The 21,838-nt window shown below is 46.2% G+C and overlaps 3 protein-coding genes and 1 long non-coding RNA gene across 5 annotated transcripts; 2 read left to right on the top strand and 2 right to left on the bottom strand.

Moving 5' to 3' along the window:
• The first annotated feature begins 7,325 nt into the window (after window positions 1-7,325).
• Window positions 7,326-9,356, top strand: LOC109757097 (uncharacterized). Its single transcript, XM_020315933.4, has one exon. It carries the CDS (start codon window positions 7,817-7,819, stop codon window positions 8,711-8,713), a length of 897 nt encoding a protein of 298 aa, XP_020171522.1. The 5' UTR covers window positions 7,326-7,816; the 3' UTR covers window positions 8,714-9,356.
• A 1,140-nt stretch (window positions 9,357-10,496) lies between these two features.
• On the bottom strand, window positions 10,497-13,102 carry LOC109757096 (replication protein A 14 kDa subunit). Of its 2 annotated transcripts, none has more exons than XM_020315931.3 (3): window positions 12,822-13,102; window positions 11,768-12,028; window positions 10,497-10,869 (listed from the first exon to the last, which is right to left on the bottom strand). In XM_020315931.3, the coding sequence occupies exons 2-3, from the start codon at window positions 12,024-12,026 to the stop codon at window positions 10,805-10,807; spliced, it is 324 nt and encodes a 107-aa protein (XP_020171520.1). In that variant the 5' UTR covers window positions 12,027-12,028; window positions 12,822-13,102; the 3' UTR covers window positions 10,497-10,804. The 2 variants fall into 2 exon arrangements, with proteins under 2 accessions (XP_020171520.1, XP_020171521.1); XM_020315932.4 differs by having other exon boundaries at window positions 12,826-12,965.
• A 1,864-nt stretch (window positions 13,103-14,966) lies between these two features.
• Window positions 14,967-17,953, top strand: LOC109757094 (uncharacterized). The gene is made up of 6 exons (XM_020315929.4): window positions 14,967-15,375; window positions 15,456-15,660; window positions 16,105-16,588; window positions 16,668-16,772; window positions 16,859-17,246; window positions 17,329-17,953. The coding sequence occupies exons 1-6, from the start codon at window positions 15,144-15,146 to the stop codon at window positions 17,832-17,834; spliced, it is 1,920 nt and encodes a 639-aa protein (XP_020171518.1). The 5' UTR covers window positions 14,967-15,143; the 3' UTR covers window positions 17,835-17,953.
• Window positions 17,954-18,047: 94 nt separating this feature from the next.
• Window positions 18,048-20,151, bottom strand: LOC109757095 (uncharacterized). Its single transcript, XR_012204608.1, has 3 exons — window positions 19,783-20,151; window positions 19,625-19,684; window positions 18,048-18,304 (listed from the first exon to the last, which is right to left on the bottom strand). It is a non-coding gene; the product is annotated as an uncharacterized lncRNA (long non-coding RNA).
• Between the last annotated feature and the right edge of the window lie 1,687 nt (window positions 20,152-21,838).

The following is a 21,838-nucleotide window of genomic DNA, read 5'->3' on the forward strand; positions in this document are numbered from 1 at the left end:
TTTTCTAGGGATTGGTTGAGAAGGCCCCGATCTACACTTCCACCAAGAGAAATTTGATTCCCCCTACTAATCCCTTGCGAATCTTGTTACTCTTGGGTGCTTGAGCACCCTAGACGGTTGAGGTCACCGCGGAGCCATATTCCATTGTGATGAAGCTTCATGGTGTCGTTGGGGGCCTCCAATTAAGTTGTGGAGATTGCCCCAACCTTGTTTGTAAAGGTCCGGTCGCCGCCTCCAAGGGCACCAATAGTGGAATCACAGCATCTCGCATTGTCTGAGGGCGTGAGGAGAATACGGTGGCCCTAGTGGCTTCTTGGGGAGCATTGTGCCTCCACACCGCTCCAACGGAGACGTACTTCCCCTCAAAAGGAAGGAACTTCGGTAACACATCCTCGTCTTCACCAGCTCCACTCTTGGTTATCTCGTGCCTTTACTTGTGCAAGCTTATTTGTGTTATATCCCTTGCTTGCGTGTGTGCTTGTTGTTGTTGCATCATATAGATTGCTCACCTAGTTGCATATCTAGACAACCTACTTTGATGCAAAGTTTAATTTGGTAAAGAAAAGCTAAAAATTGTTAGTTGCCTATTCAACCCCCCCCCCCTCTAGTCCACTATATCGATCCTTTCAGCAGGCCTAGCACCCAGCGGTGCTTCCAGGTCGTAATTCTTCTGTGCAGCAATGAGGATAATCCTCAAGTTACGGACCCAGTCCGTGTAGTTGCTACCATCCTCTTTCAACTTAGCTTTCTCTAGGAACGCATTAAAATTCAACGGAACAGTAGCATGGGCCATTTATCTACAACAACATAGACATGCAAAATACTATCAGGTACTAAGTTCATGATAAATTAAAGTTCAATTAACCATATTACTTAAGAACTCCCACTTAGATAGACATCCCTCTAATCATCTAAGTGATCACGTGATCCATATCAACTAAACCATGTCCGATCATCATGTGAGATGGAGTAGTTTTCAATGGTGAACATCACTATGTTTTTTTTTGAGGAAAATCGACAGTGGGAGAGGCTCCCACTGACTTTGTATTACTCACAAAGGAACAATTACATATGTGTTACAAGGGGTTTTTGTGGCCCTCCGGCCATGCTAATTTTCCACGGTCCTAGTGACCCAAATTTACAATGTAATCAGACAGGAAAGGGTGAACATCACTATGTTGATCATATCTACTATATGATCCACGCTCGACCTTTCGGTCTCAGTGTTCTGAGGCCATATCTGCATATGCTAGGCTCGTCAAGTTTAACCCGAGTATTCTGCATGTGCAAAACTGGCTTGCACCCGTTGTATGTGAACGTAGAGCTTATCACACCTGATCATCACGTGGTGTCTCGGCACGACTGTAGCGACCCGGCCTCAAACGGTCAAGTCTCTGTGCTTCAGTGTCATCCCTGGATCGGTAATGCTGACACACACAGTACTCGAAGGATTTATAACAGAGCAGCAATCACACACTTATTACATCGAATGTCTCAAAAGGGAACTTATTACAATAAATATGGCTTAAGGCCATCTAATACGATAACAGCGGAAGGCTTGGAAGATAAAGTGAGTCCATCAACTCCAACGGCATAGCTGAGCTGCACGGCAATGACCTAACGAACCTTACTCCTCGTCTGAAAAGTCTGCAACATAATACGTTGCAGCCCAGAAACGGGTCAGCACATGGAATATGCTGGCAATATAACACAGTAGAGCAAGAACAGAATAATGCTATCACTACATGCATATTTGGCTGGTGGAAAGCTCTATGGTTACAGTTTTTGCGAAAAGCCAATTTTTTCCTACAACAAAGGAATAAGTTTTATTTTAACTATCATGATAGTTGAAACATCATTGAGAAGGTTCCTCCAACTCAATCCCAATTAAAAGTAATTATCAGCCCAACAATGTTAAATTATAGTGATGAGATACTTAGGATAATCCAAGTACTAGATACTCAAGATGTCCATAACTGGGGACACGGCTAACCATGATTAGATTGTACACTCTGCAGAGGTTTGCGCACTTTTACCCACAAGACTCGATCGCCTCCGTTGGATTTCTCGCACTACATAGTGTTTGAGAAACGGATGACCGAGACACAGTCTTTCGGAAACATTAACTCTTTACTCCGGGTAGACTATACCAACCTACATCCCTCTACATCTGCTAGTCTACCTCTTCAAGAGCTCACGTAACTTACTCAACTATGCTAGAGCCCATAATAGCTTGTGGCTGCACACGGAATTTTCTAGCATGAAAATATCTCAGTTCCCTTTGAGCCTGGTTGGCGGACCTTAGGATGATCACACGGGTACTCCGGGATATCCTAGGACAACACTGGATTCTCCAGGTGCCCGACAAGCAATCCTCCAAGATGTGTATTAAAGTTGCCACCTTAAGTTGAACCATTAATTAATCATCTCACATCTGTCATGGATTCACTCACCCAAACCACGTCTACGAGCATAGCATAGCAATATAAGCAATACGTAGAAGTAACTCCCAAGGGTTTGAATATAACAGGGCAATAGGTTCTACCTCATCAACTACTTCCCAATACCCACAAGTTAATCATATCCTAATCATGCAGTGTTTGAGGATTGGAGCTAATGCATAAAAACTGGGTATGAAAAGAGTATGATCAATGTGTTACTTGTCTTGCTGACGATCCGCAAAACCTAGGGACTCGTAGTAGCACGCTTCGCACTCCGGGAATTCTATCACAAACAAATAATAGCATACATAAGCAATCAAGCAAAGATGCGTGGGCAAAACTCAAATAAGAAGAATTGACCAGAAAGTTCAACTTAAGAACTCCGATTTGCAAAAAGAATCAAATCAAACGGAGCAATGAAACTCAAACTGCGAAAGAAACCAGATTCGTTTGCTAATCTGAACTAAAGTCAAATTTTACAGTACCAAAATCTTGTTCAAGTTGATTAAACAGAAAGAGGGTTTCGAGACGAAGATCTAGGCGCTTGAATCGCCTGATTCCGATAAACGAGCGAAAAGATAAACTGAAACGAAAATCGGATCAGAAATCGCGATCGAAAAATAATCTCGAAAAACCCGAGAAAAAGAAAAACTAACGAACAGGCTAACGAACGAACGTTCGTTGTCTGTAACTAACGAGCGAAAACCGTTCCTTAAAACGAACGTACGGACGAACGTCCGCTAAATAAACTAAACCGAAAAAATAAAACCGGTCTATTTAAAAAATGAACTAGGTTTTCTAAAAAAACTGGATCGGTTTTCTAAATAAAACCGGCGGCGGCGGCTACCTCGTCGGATCCGGCGGGGCTCAGGTGGCGTCGACGGCGACGGCGGAGGGCGGCGCCGCTAGGCGGCGACGCGGCAAGCGGCGGCGGCAGCTGCTGCTGCGGCTGCGGCAAGTGGTGGGCGGGACGGGGTGGTGGCGGCGGGGTGGGGCGGTATATAAAGGGGGAGGGGGCGGGTCGGCTTGGGGAAGCGGCACCAGGGCGGCGGCGGACTCCCGGACTCCAGCGGAGTCCGGTGCGGGCACAGGGCGCGCGGGGGAAGGCGGTGGCGGCAGGGTGGGCCGGCCTGGCTCGGCTGGGCTTCGGCCCAGTCGGGCGCTGAAGTTTAAAAAAAACCAGTTCCGCCGAAAATAAATCCTAGAAAAATAAATAAAAATCTAAAAATGCCAAAACAAATTTTCACCGTCTAAATAAAATATTTAGAACAAGATGAACATTTTCTTGGCCCTAAAATGCAATTTTAAAAACATGCAATTTTTTCTACTGCAAATAAAATAGCAGTAAAATCCGAATAAAATCAAATATTTGGTTTTAATATTTTTCCTCCAATATTTCATTTATTTTGGAGAAGTCATATTATCTCCTCTCATTTATTTTAATTATGAAATATTTTCGGAGAGAAAAATAATTAAAACAATTAATCCTCGTTTTAATATTTGATAAAATTCAAATATGAAAACAGTGAAATCCCCAACTCTCTCCAAGGCTCCTTATGTTTCTTAGAATTTCGAGGATTGCGAAACGAAAATGCAATAAAATATGATATGCATGAATGATCTATGTATAACATTCCAAATTGAAAATTTGGGATGTTACAACGACGAACTTTCGCAATGGTGCATACTCAGGGAGAACACGTGTACCTTGAAATTTAGTGAGAGATCATCTTATAATGCTACCGCCGAACTAAGTAAAATAAGATGCATAAAGGATAAACATCACATGCAATCAATATAAGTGATATGATATGGCCATCATCATCTTGTGCCTTTGATTTCCATCTCCAAAGCACCGTCATGATCACCATCTTCACCGGCTTGACACCTTGATCTCTATCGAAGCATCGTTGTCGTCTCGCCAACTATTGCTATCACGACTATTGCTACCGCTTAGTGATAAAGTAAAGCAATTACATGGTGATTGCATTTCATACAATAAAGCGACAACCATATGGCTCCTGCCAGTTGCCGATAACTCTGTTACAAAACATGATCATCTCATACAATAAAATATAGCATCATGTCTTGACCATATCACATCATAACATGCCCTGCAAAAACAAGTTAGACGTTCTCTACTTTGTTGTTGCAAGTTTTACGTGGCTGCTACGGGCTGAGCAAGAACCGTTCTTACCTACGCATCAAAACCACAACGGTTTTTTGTCAAGTGTGCTGTTTTAACCTTCAAGGACCGGGCGTAGTCACACTCGATTCAACTAAAGTTGGAGAAACTGACACCCGCCAGCCACCTGTGTGGAAAGCACGTCGGTAGAACCAGTCTCGCGTAAGCGTACGCGTAATGTCGGTCCGGGCCGCTTCATCCAACAATACCGCCGAATCAAAGTATGACATGCTGGTAAGCAGTGTGACTATTATCGCCCACAACTCTTTATGTTCTACTCGCGCATATAATATCTACGCATAGACCTGGCTCGGATGCCACTGTTGGGGAACGCAGTAATTTCAAAAAAAATCCTACGCACACGCAAGATCCATCTAGGTGATGCATAGCAACGAGAGGGGAGAGTGTTGTCCACGTAACCTCGTAGACCGAAAGCGGAAGCGTTATGACAACGCGGTTGATGTAGTCGTACGTCTTCACGATCCGACCGATCCTAGCACCGAAGTTACGGCATCTCCGTGATCTGCACGCGTTCAGCTCGGTGACGTCCCACGAACTATAGATCCAGCTGGGGTCGAGGGAGAGTTTCGTCAGCACGACGGTGTGATAACGGTGATGATGAAGTTACCAACGCAGGGCTTCGCCTAAGCACTATAACGATATGACCGAGGTGGAAATCTGTGGAGGGGGGCACCGCACACGGCTAAGACAACTGTCAACTTCTGTGTCCTAGGGTGCCCCCCCCCCCCGTATATAAAGTAGCAAGGGGGAGGCCGGTCGGCCATCATGGGCGCGCCAAGGGGGGAGGAATCCTCCTCCTAGTAGGAGTAGGATTCCTCCTTTCCTAGTCCAACTAGGAGGAGAAGGAAGAAGAGGGGGAGGGAGAGGGAAAGAGGGGCCACGTCCCCTTCCCCTAGTCCAATTCGGACTCCCTTGGGGGGGGGGTGCTACCTCTTGGCTGCTGCCCTCTCTCTCCCCTAAAGCCCACTAAGGGCCCAATAACTTCCGGGGGGGTCCGTAACCCTCCGGCACTCCGGTTTTATCCGAAACCTCTCCGGAACATTTCCGGTGTCCGAATATATTCGTCCAATATATCAATCTTCATGTCTCGACCATTTCGAGACTCCTCGTTATGTCCGTGATCACATCCGGGACTCCAAACTACCTTCGGTACATCAAAACACATAAACTCATAATACCGATCGTCACCGAACGTTAAGCGTGCGGACCCTACGGGTTCGAGAACTATGTAGACATGACCGAGACTCACTTCCGGTCAATAACCAATAGCGGAACCTGGATGCTCATATTGGTTCCTACATATTCTACGAAGATCTTTATCGGTGAAACCGCATAACAACATACGTTGTTCCCTTTGTCATCGGTATGTTACTTGCCCGAGATTCGATCGTCGGTATCTCAATACCTAGTTCAATCTCGTTACCGGCAAGTCTCTTTACTCGTTCCGTAATGCATCATCCCTCAACTAACTCATTAGTCACATTGCGTGCAAGGCTTATAGTGATGTGCATTACCGAGAGGGCCCAGAGATACCTCTCCGAAACACGGAGTGACAAATCCTAATCTCGATCTATGCCAACCCAACAAACATCATTGGAGACACCTGTAGAGCATCTTTATAATCACCCAGTTACGTTGTGACGTTTGATAGCACACTAAGTGTTCCTCCGGTATTCGGGAGTTGCATAATCTCATAGTCATAGGAACATGTATAAGTCATGAAGAAAGCAATAGCAATAAACTAAACGATCATAGTGCTAAGCTAACGGATGGGTCAAGTCAATCACATCATTCTCTAATGATGTGATCCCGTTCATCAAATGACAACACATGTCAATGGCTAGGAAACTTAACCATCTTTGATTAACGAGCTAGTCAAAGTAGAGGCATACTAGTGACACTCTGTTTGTCTATGTATTCACACATGTATTAAGTTTCCGGTTAATACAATTCTAGCATGAATTATAAACATTTATCATGATATAAGGAAATATATATATAACAACTTTATTATTGCCTCTAGGGCATATTTCCTTCACTAATGTCCTCGGGTCGGGTGTGGAGGGAGAAGGGACGATTCGTGACTTCTCTTGTTTCATGTGAGAGTTCCACTATTCTATATTAAGATTAACAAGGTGGAATGAACTAAATACACAGATAATTGACGACACCGGTGATGGGGCTAGAAACCCTAATCTCCTCAAGGTCAGGTGTGAAGGGAGAGGGGGACAATTCATGACTTCTCTAGTTTTACAAGAGAGTTCCCCTATTCTAGATTAAGATTGACAGGGTTGAATGAACTAATCAACTAACACAATACCTAGAAATTCATAATCCAATAAATTATGCATCGTGCATTTACTCTAGGGTTGCTAAGAGGTCCATCACCATATGCATGGTCAGCGAGGCCATGCAAGGGTGGTGGGTGGGTGCAGGACATCGGCCTGGATCTCTCGCTGGTCGAATTCGACGAATTCCTCGCCCTCCGCGGTCATCTCTAGGGGATTCACCTAGTTCGGGTGGTAGCGACTCGATCGTGTGGTCATGAGAGAGCACTGGTGCGTGTTTTTCATGCTCTGCCTATATGGCATCTTTTTTTTTTGCGAGGCAGGAGTCAGTGCTCAGTGGCCTGCGGATTTGGAATCATGTGCGCCACCCACATATTGATTCTTTGCATACCTCCGAAGCGCAACATGGCTCTTGTTGCAAAGCACCCGTCGGGCAAACCTTTGAACGCAACATGACTCATGATGCAAACATCCAATCAGAACATGACCAATGTCGTAAACCTCTGAGCACAGCATGACCCATGTTGCATAACTCGTTAGCTGGATGATACCAAGCGCAACATAATATGTATTGCAAACCTTCAAGCATAACATGGTTACAAGCCTCATCAGGATCTCACGACGGATCCAACGGCTAGCGACCCAGTCGATCATTTCAAAACATCAGTCGGCCGACGCGTAGGATTTAAAAACAGGTGGTTATACTTGACCAAAGCCCCACGAAGCCACTTACCAAGACACGCAACCCCGCCGTTACATATACCGGCATACCGCCCGATGCCGCTCCACGATCGCTCCTCACCGTTCAGTCTCGTCTCGCCGGCTCGGCCCCTCGCCTTCGCCAGAAAACCTCAGACGGCGCACTGCCGGCGTCGATCGAAATGCAGGGCCACGCTGACAGCGAGAGCGGCCTCGCCACCGCGCCTTCCAGCCCCACACGCTACCTCTGCTCCGGGCGAGACGGTGAGTGTGACGAAGACGGCGGAGGCATCCATTACTTCTTCAGCGCCCCGGCTAGCCCCGTGCACTACATCCTCCGTTCGCCGCCAGCGTCCTCCGCGTCGGCCCACTACGCTCCCTCCGCGGATGGAGACTTCTGCACGGCCCCCGGCGACTTCGAGTTCGCCGCGCGCCACCGCGGCGTCGACGGCGCCGCCGCCGCCACCACCATGAGCTCCGCCGAGGAGCTCTTCCTCTCCGGCCGTATCCGCGTAGGTTGCCTCTCCCCCATCCGCCAAGAAACGGATTGCAGGGAGCAGCAGGGGGAGGACGGCGAGGACGGGGGCGGCGTCGAAGGCCGCTCACCGCGGCCTCGCCGGACCAGGTCAGCTTCGCCGCCCCGGAGCCCGCGGCTCGCCAAGACTGCAGAGCCTGCCGACTCCTTGGCATCAGCGTCAACGTCATCCTCCTCCTCCTCTTCCTCTGCCAAGACCATGCGGCGGAGGATATCGCTGCGGGACCTCCTCGGCCGCACCTGCAGCGATCCCTCGATGAGGCCGCCGGCTCCTATTACCACCGCCGCCGAGAGGTCAGGATCCTGGCTGCCATCTATCTGGCCGGCGCGGGCCAAGAAAGCTCTGCCCTGCCCGGCGCCGCAGCCTGCTCGCCGGTCAGTTTCGTCGGTCAGGGCAGCACCGGGCGGCGCGGGGCGCGATGAGGGGCCGCGGCGGCGCACAACGTCTCTGCCGTACCGGCAAGGCCTGGTCCTTGGATGCCTCGGCCTGGGAGCCCGGAGCTACGGGCTCGCAAAGTCCATGCACCCCCTCTCCACGCGGTGATCTCGGCACGTCTGGCAAGTGGCAAGGCATAGTTTCAGGGCTTACCTGAAAATATTTGATGCGCTTTTATCCCCAGTGCAAAATGGAAACAATGTTATGTATACATCGCAAATACAGTATGATTTTGTTCAGTCGGCTCAATCTTCTTTGTAAGGAATAAACTTCTTTGTCCTGAATTTCATTCTCCACTATTCGTTGTGTTTCGTGTTACTCTCTCCCACCCATATTTTACTTGTCTTAGATTTATCTATGATACAAATCGGATTGAGTACTTTTTTTTTCTTACTCCATCTGTCGAAATGCAACGTGCATTTTATTTGTTATAAAGGCTTTGACAAACAATTCGAAATGCAACGTGAGTAGTCCACTTAGGGTGTTGGAGTGGTTGGGTGGGATCGCCGTTTTGTGACGATCTACCATGCAAACTCTTGTACATATCTTTCTCTCTTCTATAAAGCTAAGGTACGCATTTGGCGTACTCTTGAAAAAAAGACAAACAATCCTGCAAACAAAAACAATCACTGGATCAATACTGCAATCTCATGTATGCGGCTTTTAATACTACTACAAGTTTAATGCCATTAATATTATTCACATAAATCATATATTAACAAAGTAAATCACAATTAAAACCTTGTTTTAACGAACTAAAATGCACCTTACATTTCAATTAGAAGGAAGTTACTGAGGTCAGCAACAAAAAAAATAGAAGAAGGGGGTTACATATCTAAAGCGCGCCTTACATTTGTGTACCTCTATTTTTTGCGAGTCCCGGTGTCACACACCATCAATAGAAGTGACAAGTGGCATAATTCAAAATCGTAGTGCATCTTCTTTCGAAAACCAAATGGCGATGCTATCTTTTCTCTGTGCGTCATGATGGGGACTGTACTTGTTCTCAAAGTTTTAGTGGCATTGAAGCCTTTGGCCTCTTTGGCTTGTGGACGATTTAAGAGGTTTTCTTCTAAATCCCTATTGTCCCTTTGCATTAGTTCCACAACGAGCGGGTTTTTTCTTCTGTTCTGTCTCTTCGATCTTGTTATTATGTTTCCTAGTGCAATCATGATCCATTGTATCCATGGTTCCAGTGCCGTTTTTATTTGGGTAGGAGGGTGGCATCATTTTTCAGTTTTACATCACGAGTGGTTACCTTGCTGTCAAGTTGGTGTCGGCAGGGGCTTCTTGATCAATTTTTCTCTAAGTTCAAAGGAATGATTCACATCTAGTCTAGTTAGTCAGTCGCAAGTTCATTTTCTTGGCTTCAGGAGTGAGCCTGTCTGCTGAAGGCGACAGGCTGTTTGGTGGAACGGTGAAAAGTACTCAAGAACGATACGAATTGCAGGGAAAGGATTGATAATCTGTAAACAAATATAAGACGTTTTAGATCACCACTTGATTAGATCATAAAATTGGTCTTGTGCTACACTGAACTTTTGAGGAAATTTCAACTGATAATCCAACGCCAACCAAAAAGCTCGCTTGAATTCACCACCATTAGTTTTGTGTGTGTCACCCCACAAAAAATAAAAAAGTTCAATCACTTGGGTGGAAGTTCTAAACAGAGATCTAAACCATAAAACTTTCAAACAGAAGGCTCTCTGCTACACAGAGCACAAATCAGGTGGCTTCAGACATTCAGTATAGAGTTCACAAATCATGTTCAACAGGACCTGTTTGATCAACGGATATATTTTCCACCAAAGCATTCAGCTTGCAAGTAGTCTGGACTATGAAGGAATCATCAGAAATCATCAAGGTGCATACGGGATCATCACACACCATCTGCAAGATAGTAACATAAACCTTCCAGGGCCCAAATCCATGTGATAGTAACATAAAGCTTTGGTTTACTTTGCTTAGAAGCAGCAAAAGCTATAGGCTCTCCAACTGCAAGGGGCGCACACACACTTGCCCTCATACAGCTACTACATAGATTAGGTTAACATGTCCTGATAAGTGCGCAAAGTTGACCCTAAGTAACAGATTACTGATGCGAGTGAAGTAACATTTGAACAGATCTTAAAGCGGCAAACACATCATCGATGACGAGCATGCTTGATTTTCCAAACGTCTTCTGTGTGATGCTGAATTCTACAGGAACAGGTAATTGTACTTGTCATTCGCAAGCTTGCATAGCCCGTTGAATGCCACACCATCTGCAAGATTAACATGGTTGGGAGATCAATGAGGTTCTGAAAAGAGATAGATAATGTTGGATCACAAACAAAGATGTTGACTCAAGAAAAAGAAGGGCTAAGTAGAATTATTTCTGTGTGTGTCGGAAGTGCAGAATAAAATAACTACAAAAGGCAGAAATGCCCTTGTTAATGAAGATGTCTCGGAAAGCTGTCATAAGAAATGCTGCACTGGTGAGCTAAATAAGTAAATAATCCTACTTATTCAAAATGATTGCTCATAAGCTACAATAAATTCTCTTCCCATGATAAATAATGTTTGCTGTCACCTTGACATCAATCCAAATATGATGGTCAAGTAATAAATGAGGCACCATTTCAAGGATGAAGCTAAGTTAATTAGAGCATCTCAAGAAAAATAACTAGGCGGATACTCGTCCTGCCCAATAGATTAAGTCAGCTTTGGCTTTACGGTTTTGGTTGTTCCAGAGAATAAAGGGAAACGGCTTCTAAATTTAGAATTCAGGTAAACACAAGTAGTCACCTGGGTTCCTCCGATGCTCTCAAACAAAATTAGATTTGAACAAGACATGTATTAATATGTGTTGACGTAAACAAAGAATAACAAAGCCATGCGGTAAGTAGCAACCGGTTCAGGAACAAAGCTCGTTCATAGAGTACTGAAAATGTATGCTTCATATTCATTCACCTTCTCCTCACTGATCTAAGGTGGTAATGGAACATCAATATAGGTACAGCTCCTCTTATGTCTATAGAATTATGTAAAAGGAAACAAAGTTGAATTTTGAAAAATTGAAAGTCAAACCTCATTTCAGCAAGATGAATTAACCAACAATCACATTAATTGTAGTGAAGTGCAAAGAAAGACACTATAATCCAAAGACACATCAAATCTCACCAAAGTTTTCACCAAAATCAGTGCAAGATTCAGCACGGATGGACAGGCTGCTGTCAGCAATCCCAATAACCTCGATGTAGTGTGGTGGTTCAGGGGCACCAGAAGCACCTCTGATAGTCAACTGATGCCCATCAGTGGACAGCCCAAGAAGAACTCCACCTTCATTGTGTTGGACTTGAACCACAGTGCGCACTCGTCGCCCAAGAAACATCTTCAGAGTCTCTCCATTGACAAATGGCGAAGGAGCTGAAGTATCCATCTCTGCATGGTGTGGCATCAAACTTATCAACTCAATTCAGCATTGTCATCAGATAGCATGGAGAATAAGTAAATTGACACGTCTCATAGTCATTCCATCATGCCAAGCAACCACATGGAAGAAGATTACACATAGTGCCCTGGCAGTGTAGCTAAAGCTGTGGTACTGATAAGGTGTAACCATGCTACAGAGTGTCAGCCACATAAAACTTTTAGGGATGAGCTACATGCTGATTAACCAAACAGTTTGGCGGCTATCATAAATCATAGCAGAACCACTACGGTGACTACTATAGTTCACGCCAGTGACAGCATCCACAACTTGTGTTATCAAAATCTGCTCATATATAGCTGACAGAATGACCTCTCTAAATCACATGCTTGTTCATAGCCCTGCATTTCAGTGGTTTCCGACAAGGGCCATATGCACATCAGATCCCTACGCTACCGTGGATCGATCTCGCGCTCTCTGTAGAAGTAACTCAATCATATCGATCAACTGATAGATGTATTAACAAGGTCATGCCAGAAACAAATCCAGTAAGGAGCGAGAGTTCCGATGGAAGAAAGGAATCACCGCCACCGAATGAGACCACCCACAAAATTGTGTTTCCGGATTCGATTGGTCACGGCAAGCGAGGACCGATTTAAACTGGATGCGACTCGGATCTATCCAAGCAAGCTGCGCTAGGGGCTTCCATGCCACGGCAGAAGAAATCGATGGGGACACACCGATCCCGTAGACCCGTAGGGAACGTGAGGCAGGAGAAGGAGAGGGGGGTTCGAGATGTCGTACCCGCCTTGGTGAGAGCAGTCGGCGGGTTCGGTGGCGCTGAAGGGTTCGGCGGCGCTGAAGGGTCCGGCGCTTCGGCTTGGCGGCGGCTATGGAAACTGGGAGGTTTGGGAGAGGGAGCGAGGGGGCTGGCGGGCTCGAGATGAGTACTTGCCAGCGGGAGCCGCGGGCGTGAAATGGGCTGGTTGGATGGCGCCAACGCCGGCCCTGCCAAAGCTGATAGCGCGCCAATTTTTGGCGCGCGATTTCGCCGCCGCGGGCTCGCCAGGGACGTGTGAACACTTTTATTTTGGTGTATGTATTGTTTTATCTTGCTCATCCACAAAGCCCAACAGCCAACATACAAACCATTCAACCCAAAACTGATTCTTTACATGCTTCTACAATAGTCATGTATTCTGCTTCGGTGCTGCATATGGAAGAAACTACTGGCTATAACGTTGACTTCCAGCTCACAGCACAATCATCAATAATGAAAACATAACCTGTAAGGACCTCCTCTCATCTAGATCACTAGAAGCAAAATCTGAATCCACGTAGCCAACGAGTCCCTCGCTAGCATCGTTGAACTTCTAATAAGCATTGGAAGTGTCATGAACGTACCTAAAAATTCACTAAACAATCTTCCAGTGTTCTTTACCAGGATTAGCCATGTATCTATTGACCAAACTCATCGCGTATGATAAATCAGGATGAGATCATGCTCGAGCTCAAGGTCATGCATAGCCACAATACAGAAAACTATACGAATGGTCTCCCTTGCTCCCCCCCTCGGATGATCATGACCACCACCATCTTTAAATCATTGTCATCATTTTCTTTGTGTACCTCCTCGGGAAAAGAGTCTTTGAGAAATGTTTCCCACAACATCTTCATCTACACTATGCAACGCGTTAGTGATCAAATTGAGCCCATATATGAAGAAAACCCGAGAAAAGGAAAAAAATGCGTTGGGGCAAATCGTCAAACACCTCACGAGTGGAGAGAGGTGACTATCGCGCTACCGGAGTTGGTGCATCGGCGAGGTTGCTGGAGATAAGATGAGATGGCGAGAGGCATGGACACAAGGGGGGACCAATTCCGGCCTTGCAATCAACCTACGCGTTGCTGACGAAGTCTGCGACGGCTCAGTTTTGACGGCGGGGTCGGTCGACAAGGGGATGCGTGTTGGACACCAAGAACTCGCGCGTAGGTCGCCCGTGGGCTCCCTCTGCTCCGATGGATGTGTGGACGTGAAATCGAGGCATCGTAGTGGCCGACGAAGGGGTGGAGCTCGAGATGGCAGTGGAAGGCAGTGGTGCCGAAGCCCACGGTGCTTTCGCTCTTGCGTCAAGGTCGATCTACGAGGGGCAAACAAATTGGACATCGAGAGCTCGCGGGCGGGCTCTCGGTTGCCTTCTTTTCCTCTAGTGGATGTGTGTGCGAGAAATCGGGGCATTGAAAAAGACGTTAGAGGGGTGGTACTCGCGACGTTAGGGGCGGTTGACAAGGGGAAGACGAGTTGGATGATGGGAGCTTGAGCCCAGAGCGCCGGTGGCCTCCTGCTCCTGCGACGAATGCTTGGGCACAAAACCCGAGGCGTCGCGGTGGCGGGTGGGACTTGGGGCGGCGGTGGAGGGTAGCAGAGTTGGTTTCAGTCGCGGTGTTGGCCGGCGGATAAGGAGAAGGCGTGGCGAGTCTGGCGGTGGGGTTTTGTCAAAGGTAAGCGGTGTCGCGGAAGGAGATAAAAGGGTTGAGAACCCTCCTCAAACTGCTTAATTTTGAGAAGGAAGGAGGTGTTTTGAGGAGCAACCCCTATTTTTTGTGAGAAGTTAACGGTTTTGAGGGAAGATCTACAAATTGTTTAACTCTCAAACAGAAAATTTTCAGGGGGTGGAAAGAAGATTTGAGGAAAGGGCTGGAGATGCTCTTACTGAAAATCGGACAACCCACTTATCATGGTACAAGCTTTTTATATATATATAGTGATTTTCTTTGAATTTTTATATATAGTGATATTCAGATGGTTCAAATGCGTCTTAGAGACCGTGAGGTTAGCTTTGACTTTTCCCTCTTCTTTCACACTGAAGATGCCCTTAGGTACACTCCAATTTGTACTCTGCTTAATCCACAAAAGCTCTTGAACAAAGCAAACGAACGTGGTCGTTGGGGGCGTGCGTGAAATTTTATAACTGCCATTGCCGGTGCTTGGTCGCTATACTGGCGGATAAGTACGCACTGGGATGGGCGAGTAAAGGCAGAGTGCTCCTTCCCACTGCTACAACCGTACAACTTTGCGCTTGCATTGGCAGGTCCAGAAGCTGGTCACAGCAGCCGAGCTGGGCCATGGCGTTCCTCGGTAGCTACAGGGCGAGCGTTTTGCTGCTCCTGACATGCGCTAGTTGCATTTTGATGCCGGCGGCAGCCGACTATGCCAAGTACAAGGACCCGAAGCAGCCGCTCAACAGGCGGATCAGCGACCTGCTGGCGCGGATGACCGTCGCCGAGAAGATCGGCCAGATGTCTCAGATCGAGCGGGAGAACGCCACCGCCGACGTCGTCAAGGAGTTCTTCATAGGTACTCCGTATCGTATATGCATTTCACGTGCATTTTTCATAGGGTGCGTTCAATTTATCAACGGCCCGCCCTGGCTGCAGGCAGCGTGCTGAGCGGCGGGGGCAGCGTCCCGGCGACGAACGCGACGCCGGAGGCGTGGGTGAGGATGGTGAACGAGATGCAGAGGGGCGCGCTCTCCACGCGCCTCGGCATCCCCATGCTCTACGGCATCGACGCCGTCCATGGCCACGGCAACGTCTACAGGGCCACCATCTTCCCGCACAACGTCGGCCTCGGCTGCACCAGGTACCTAGGTCAATAACGTTAATCGATAAGATCGATGGGTTCTCTAATAGTACATGATCAGATCGATGCACTAGTTAATCATCTTAAATTGAACGGCTAGCTTATATAATGTTCAAGTCTGTCGCTCATATACTAGCTGCAAGACCTAGCTACCCCAAGTTGTTTTTTGTGTTCGATGTTGCATTAAAAGTAAAAGAAAATTCAAACGAGGAGTCTACATACATCCGAAACTAATATGGAACGGAGGGAATACTACGTTGCACTTGCACGGAACCCACTTGCACCTACGTGCACATAGATTCAAAATCATAAGTGCAGTGTTGTACCGATGGTGAGTCCAAACAACAGTTGTTTGACACGAGTACTTCTGTTCACCACGGCGGTCTAATCTGAGGTGAACTCGGTCTTATATGCAACGTACGTACGGTCGGTCTGTTGGTCCAGGGACCCGGAGCTAGCGAAGAAGATCGGGGCGGCGGTGGCGCTGGAGGTGAGAGCCACGGGGATACCCTACGTGTTCGCGCCGTGCGTGGCGGTGTGCAGGGACCCCAGGTGGGGCCGCTGCTACGAGAGCTTCAGCGAGGACCCTAAGCTGGTGCAGCAGATGGCCTCCGTCATCTCTGGCCTCCAGGGCGAGATCCCGGCCGGCGGCCGCCGCGGCGCGCCCTACGTCGCCGCCGGGCAGCGCAACGTCGCGGCGTGCTCCAAGCACTACGTCGGCGACGGCGGCACGGCCGGCGGCGCCAACGAGGGCGACACGCCGGCCACTTTCCACGACCTGCTCAGCGTCCACATGCCGCCCTACTACAGCGCCGTCGCCCAGGGCGTCTCCACCGTCATGGTCTCCTTCTCCAGCTGGAACGGCGCCAAGATGCATGCCAACCGTTTCCTCATCACCGACTTCCTCAAAACCACGCTCAGATTCAGGGTCTCCGATCGACTTCTTCGCCGTGCATTTCTCTCTTGTAAACATGGTTCCTCTCACTCATCTATGTGTGTTTCTTCAGGGTTTTGTGATTTCGGATTGGGGAGGGATTGAAAGGATAACGACACCTAAAGGTGCCGACTACATGCTGTCCGTCAAGCTGGCAATCATGGCCGGCATCGACATGGTGAGTGAAGGAGTGCACTGCTACTGTTACTGTCAGTGTACACAACAAATCAACATCATTCATCCGGTCGCGCCTTTTCTTTTCAGATCATGATCCCGTACACATACACGGAGTTCATCGACGACCTCAGCACCTTGGTGCACAACGGAACCATTCCGATGAGCAGGATCGACGACGCCGTCCGGCGGATCCTCCGTGTCAAGTTCACCATGGGTCTCTTCGAGAACCCCTACGCCGACTTCAGCCTCGCCGGCGAGCTCGGCAAACAGGAGCACCGCGACCTGGCGCGGGAGGCCGTGAGGAAGTCCCTCGTCCTGCTCAAGAACGGCAAGGCCGGCGAGAAGCCACTGCTGCCGCTGCCCAAGAACGCGGAGAGCATCCTGGTCGCCGGCAGCCACGCCCACGACCTCGGCAACCAGTGCGGTGGATGGACCATCACCTGGCAAGGCGTCGCCGGCAACAACCTCACCACCGGTAACGCACAAAGATAGCGCGCCGTGCTATGCCAAGCGGCAACCGATCGATTGAATGAAACTAACAACGTGAACGCGCGCAGGGACTACGATCCTCGATGGCATCAAGCACGCCGTGGGGCACGGCACGGACGTGGTCTACTCCGAGAACCCCGACGCCGGCTTCATGCGGCAGAACAAGGCCCGCTTCGACTACGCCGTCGTCGTCGTCGGCGAGCCGCCCTACGCCGAGTCCTTCGGCGACAACCTCAACCTGACCGTGCCGGCGCCGGGCCCCCGCGTGATCCAGGACGTGTGCGGCAGCGTCAGGTGCGCCGTGGTGCTGGTCTCCGGTAGGCCGCTTGTCGTCGAGCCGTACATGGACGCGGTCGACGCGCTGGTTGCGGCGTGGCTGCCGGGGACGGAGGGGCAGGGCGTGAGCGACGTGCTGTTCGGCGACTACGGGTTCACTGGGAAGCTGGCGCGGACGTGGTTCCGCTCGGTGGAGCAGCTGCCGATGAACGTCGGCGATGCGCGGTACGATCCCCTGTTCCCCTTCGGGTTCGGGCTCCAGACACGCGCGGCTGCTGACATGGAAGCTCTGAACTGATAGATGCGCCTGCCGCTCACTGAGGGAAACTCCGCTCGCAGTGGTTTAAGAGAATTAGCTACTCCTGCGCAACTAATTTATTATTCATCAGATGATCAGAACTAAAATTTTCGTGTAAACTGTTTGCTGTGTGTCAGTGTCGGGCGCGACCATCAGAGCTAGACGTTCCCTAAAAAAAAAGGACTGTCCTGTTTTTCAATTCGAAAACAATCAAATACCCTCACCAATCAACAGCTGACACATGTAAATAGCAGAAATATTAGTAGATAACAAAAAAGAACGTCTAAACGGGTTGGGGCTAAACATTTGACCCGGTTCGTCCTGGACAATAAACCCCTTCAAAAGATCAGGGGCCAACACCCGCCTGATCTCCAGAACCACACATCACATGCCCACATACTTGGAACCCACGCAAAGGGCAAACACCTCTTCACCTCTTGCATGAACAAAACACAAAGAAATTGCTTCATCTACAAACAGAAAGATCAACATCAGCTATAATTCTGAAAAAAACATACAAGGACATCAACAAGGAATTAACATGGGAAAGATAGTAATTTTTTTAGAAAACATATAGTGTAGGAACCTAGTAATTTCCAGTGTAAATCCCCATGTAACTATACTTGTAAAACACAAATACCTACAATTTCCAGTGTAAATTCACCATAAATTCTAGTGTAAAATAAACTGTAACTACTGGTAATTACACCACCAGTAAATCCTAGAAAATTACAGTGCGAATCCTATAAATTTACAGTGCAAAAACCAGTGAAAATATAGACAAAAGATGCAATTACACTGTAAATGCCCAGTAAATTCCAGAGCAAATTAAACTGTAGGTGCCTAGTATGTAAATCCTAGAAAATGACAGTGTAAATATAGAAAATTACAGTGCAGAAACTGGTGTAAACAAGACAAAAGATTACACTGTAAACCTAGTAAATCCAGTGTAAATTAAATCATGTCACCTAGTAAAAATTCCTCTGTAAATCCTAGAAAATTACAGTGAAATTACACTACAATTACAGTGTAAATTAAACCTAGTAAATCCTAGAAAATTAAATCAAAGAAAGTTACGGTGCAAAACCGGTGTAAGCATGGAGACAAAAGACAATTACACTGTAAATACCCAGTAAATTCCAGTGTAAACTAAAGGTACCTAGTAAAAATTCCATTGTAAATTCTAGAAAATTACATTGAAAACTGGTGTAGTTTACTTTAATTTATAGGGGATTTCCACTGTAAATCCTAGAAAATTACAGTGTAATTACACTGTAATTACAGTGCAAATTAAACCCAGTAAATCCTAGAATATTACAGTGTAAATCATAGAATGTTGCAGTGCAAAAAACGGTGTAAACATGGAGACAAAAGACAACTACACTGTAAACACCCAAATAATTACACTATAACTCAAGAAAATTAAAGTAATTACGCTGTAAGTACCTAGCAATTTCCAAATGTAAAAAACTCAAGAAAACTAAAGTAATTACACTATAAGTACCTAGGAATTACACTGTAAGCGCAAAATACAACCTACAGAATACATTCAAGCATGATTGTGATTATGCTAACACTGACATTCTGCTTTCATCTATTTCTATAAGCTTTGCTGTTGATGATTATGCTAGCACTGACATCCTTCTACTAACAGATGATAATTTCCTCTTGAGGTGCTTGACTTTATGTACAAAACAAATACATAAGCATCAAACCAACATCTAAAAGAATAAATATAATCAGAAAAAGATAATCATGAAAAAATAAAATTAGATTAGAAAAATACTTACATTATTCACATAGAAATTGTAAAGTGCTTTATGAAAGTCTTCATCATCAGCAGAGAAATTCTGAAAAGGGAAAAATTCAGACAATAAGCACAACACTTAAGAAAATGAAAAACAAAAAAAAAACACAATGAAAATGAAAAGAAGACAAAGATAACTACCAAAGACATAACATTCTCATCAGCGAAATCATTAGGCACGAAAGGATCTTTTGATGAATCAGGACTCTCAACTGAAGAAGCTTGCGGAACATCCTTGGCTGAGACTTTCTGTAGTCTGCCCATTGAGATACTAGCTGAAAAACAAGAGAGAAGGGACTCAGTTATAGAGAGACTCCAAGTGCAAAACTATGTAAATATACAGTAATAATCTAAGAGAAATTTACACGGTGAGAGAACAAATTACACAGTAATTATGAATAAAATTACACTGTAAAAAGGCAACAGGTTGCAGTGTAGAACGCCATCGGATTACAGAGTAAAGTACATAAATTACGGGTACAATTACACTGTAAAAAGAGCATCAAGTTACCCTTTTTACACTGTAATTACACTGTACAATTACCCATAATTACACTGTAACTATAAATCCAAGTACAAAGTAATTACACTGTACAATTACCCATAATTACACTGTAATTATGGGTACATAAATTATACTGTAATTATAAAAATACAAAGTACAAAGTAAATACGTGTAAAATTATGCTGTAAAAGGGCAACGGGTTACAGTGTAAAACGCCATCGGATTAATTATGGGTACAATTACACTGTAAAAGGGCATAGGATTACAGTGTAAAAACAGTACAACCTACACAATAATTATGCATACAAATTACACCAGAAAATGGACATTCCAAAATGCAGTGAAACTACAGTACAAACTACACAGTAATTATGGGTAAAATAACGCTGTAAAAAAATCATCGGGTTACAGTGCAACTACAGAGTGACTATGCGATAGTTAACGGCAAAGTTACACTGTGATAACGCATCAGACTACACTATAAAAACAGGGACAATCTATGCAGTAATTAAATACGCATCGAATTACAGTGAAAATCAAGACAAACTACACAGGAAAATAAACTGTAATTAAGAGAAAATTACACTCCAACATGCATACATGGGATTACAGTGTAATTAAGAGAAAATTACATAACAAAATACAATGTAAATATACACGGGATTACAATGAAAAAATACATGACAATATACACAAGAGATAAGATGAACAAAACACCTTGGCACCTGATACGTCCATTTTGCATCATGCTTTTATATCGATATTTATTGCATTATGGGCTGTTATTACACATTATGTCACAATACTTATGCCTATTCTCTCTTATTTTACAAGGTTTACATAAGGAGGGAGAATGCCGGCAGCTGGAATTCTGGGCTGGAAAAGGAGCAAATATTAGAGACCTATTCAGCACAACTCCAAAAGTCCTGAAACTCCACGAAAGTTATTTTTGGAAATAATAAAAAATAATGAGCGGAAGAAATACGTCAGGGGGGCCTCTACCTGTCCACGAGGGTGGGGGGCGCGCCCTACCCCCTAGGCGCGCCCCCCTGCCTCGTGGGCCCCCTGTTGGCCCTCCGGTGCCCATCTTCTTCTATATGAAGTCTTTCGTCCGAAGAAAAATAATAAGCAAGCTTTCGGGACGAGACTCCGCCGCCATGAGGCGGAACCTTGGCGGAACCAATCTAGGGCTCCGGCAGAGCTGTTCTGCCGGGAACACTTCCCTCCGGGAGGGGGAAAACATCGCCATCATCATCACCAACGCTCCTCTCATCGGGAGAGGGCAACTTCCATCAACATCTTCACCAGCACCATCTCCTCTCAAACCCTAGTTCATCTCTTGTATCCAATTCTTGTCTCATAGTCTGGGATTGGTACCTGTAGGTTGCTAGTAGTGTTGATTACTACTTGTAGTTGATGCTAGTTGGTTTATTTGGTGGAAGATCATATGTTCAGACCCTTTATGCATATTAATACTCCTCTGATTATGATCATGAATATGCTTTGTGAGTAGTTACGTTTGTTCCTGAGGACATGGGAGAAGTCTTGCTATTAGTAGTCATGTGAATTTGGTATTCGTTAGATATTTTGATGAGATGTATGTTGTCTATCCTCTAGTGGTGTTATGTGAACATCGACTACATGACACTTCACCATTAATTGGGCCTAGAGGAAGGCATTGGGAAGTAATAA

Source organism: Aegilops tauschii, chromosome 3 (genome assembly GCF_002575655.3).
Source record: "Aegilops tauschii subsp. strangulata cultivar AL8/78 chromosome 3, Aet v6.0, whole genome shotgun sequence".
NCBI lineage: Eukaryota > Viridiplantae > Streptophyta > Magnoliopsida > Poales > Poaceae > Aegilops > Aegilops tauschii.

Bases quoted from the DNA above. Each gene is read 5' to 3' on its own strand.
- LOC109757097 (XM_020315933.4), top strand. From the start codon at position 7,817: ATGCAGGGCCACGCTGACAGCGAGAGCGGCCTCGCCACCGCGCCTTCC.
- LOC109757096 (XM_020315931.3), bottom strand. From the start codon at position 12,026: ATGGATACTTCAGCTCCTTCGCCATTTGTCAATGGAGAGACTCTGAAG. The intron at 10,870-11,767 runs GTGAGATTTGAT...TTAATCTTGCAG, and splicing joins TGATTTTGGTGAAAACTTTG to ATGGTGTGGCATTCAACGGG.
- LOC109757094 (XM_020315929.4), top strand. From the start codon at position 15,144: ATGGCGTTCCTCGGTAGCTACAGGGCGAGCGTTTTGCTGCTCCTGACA. The intron at 15,661-16,104 runs GTACCTAGGTCA...CTGTTGGTCCAG, and splicing joins GTCGGCCTCGGCTGCACCAG to GGACCCGGAGCTAGCGAAGA. The intron at 16,773-16,858 runs GTGAGTGAAGGA...TTTTCTTTTCAG, and splicing joins TCATGGCCGGCATCGACATG to ATCATGATCCCGTACACATA.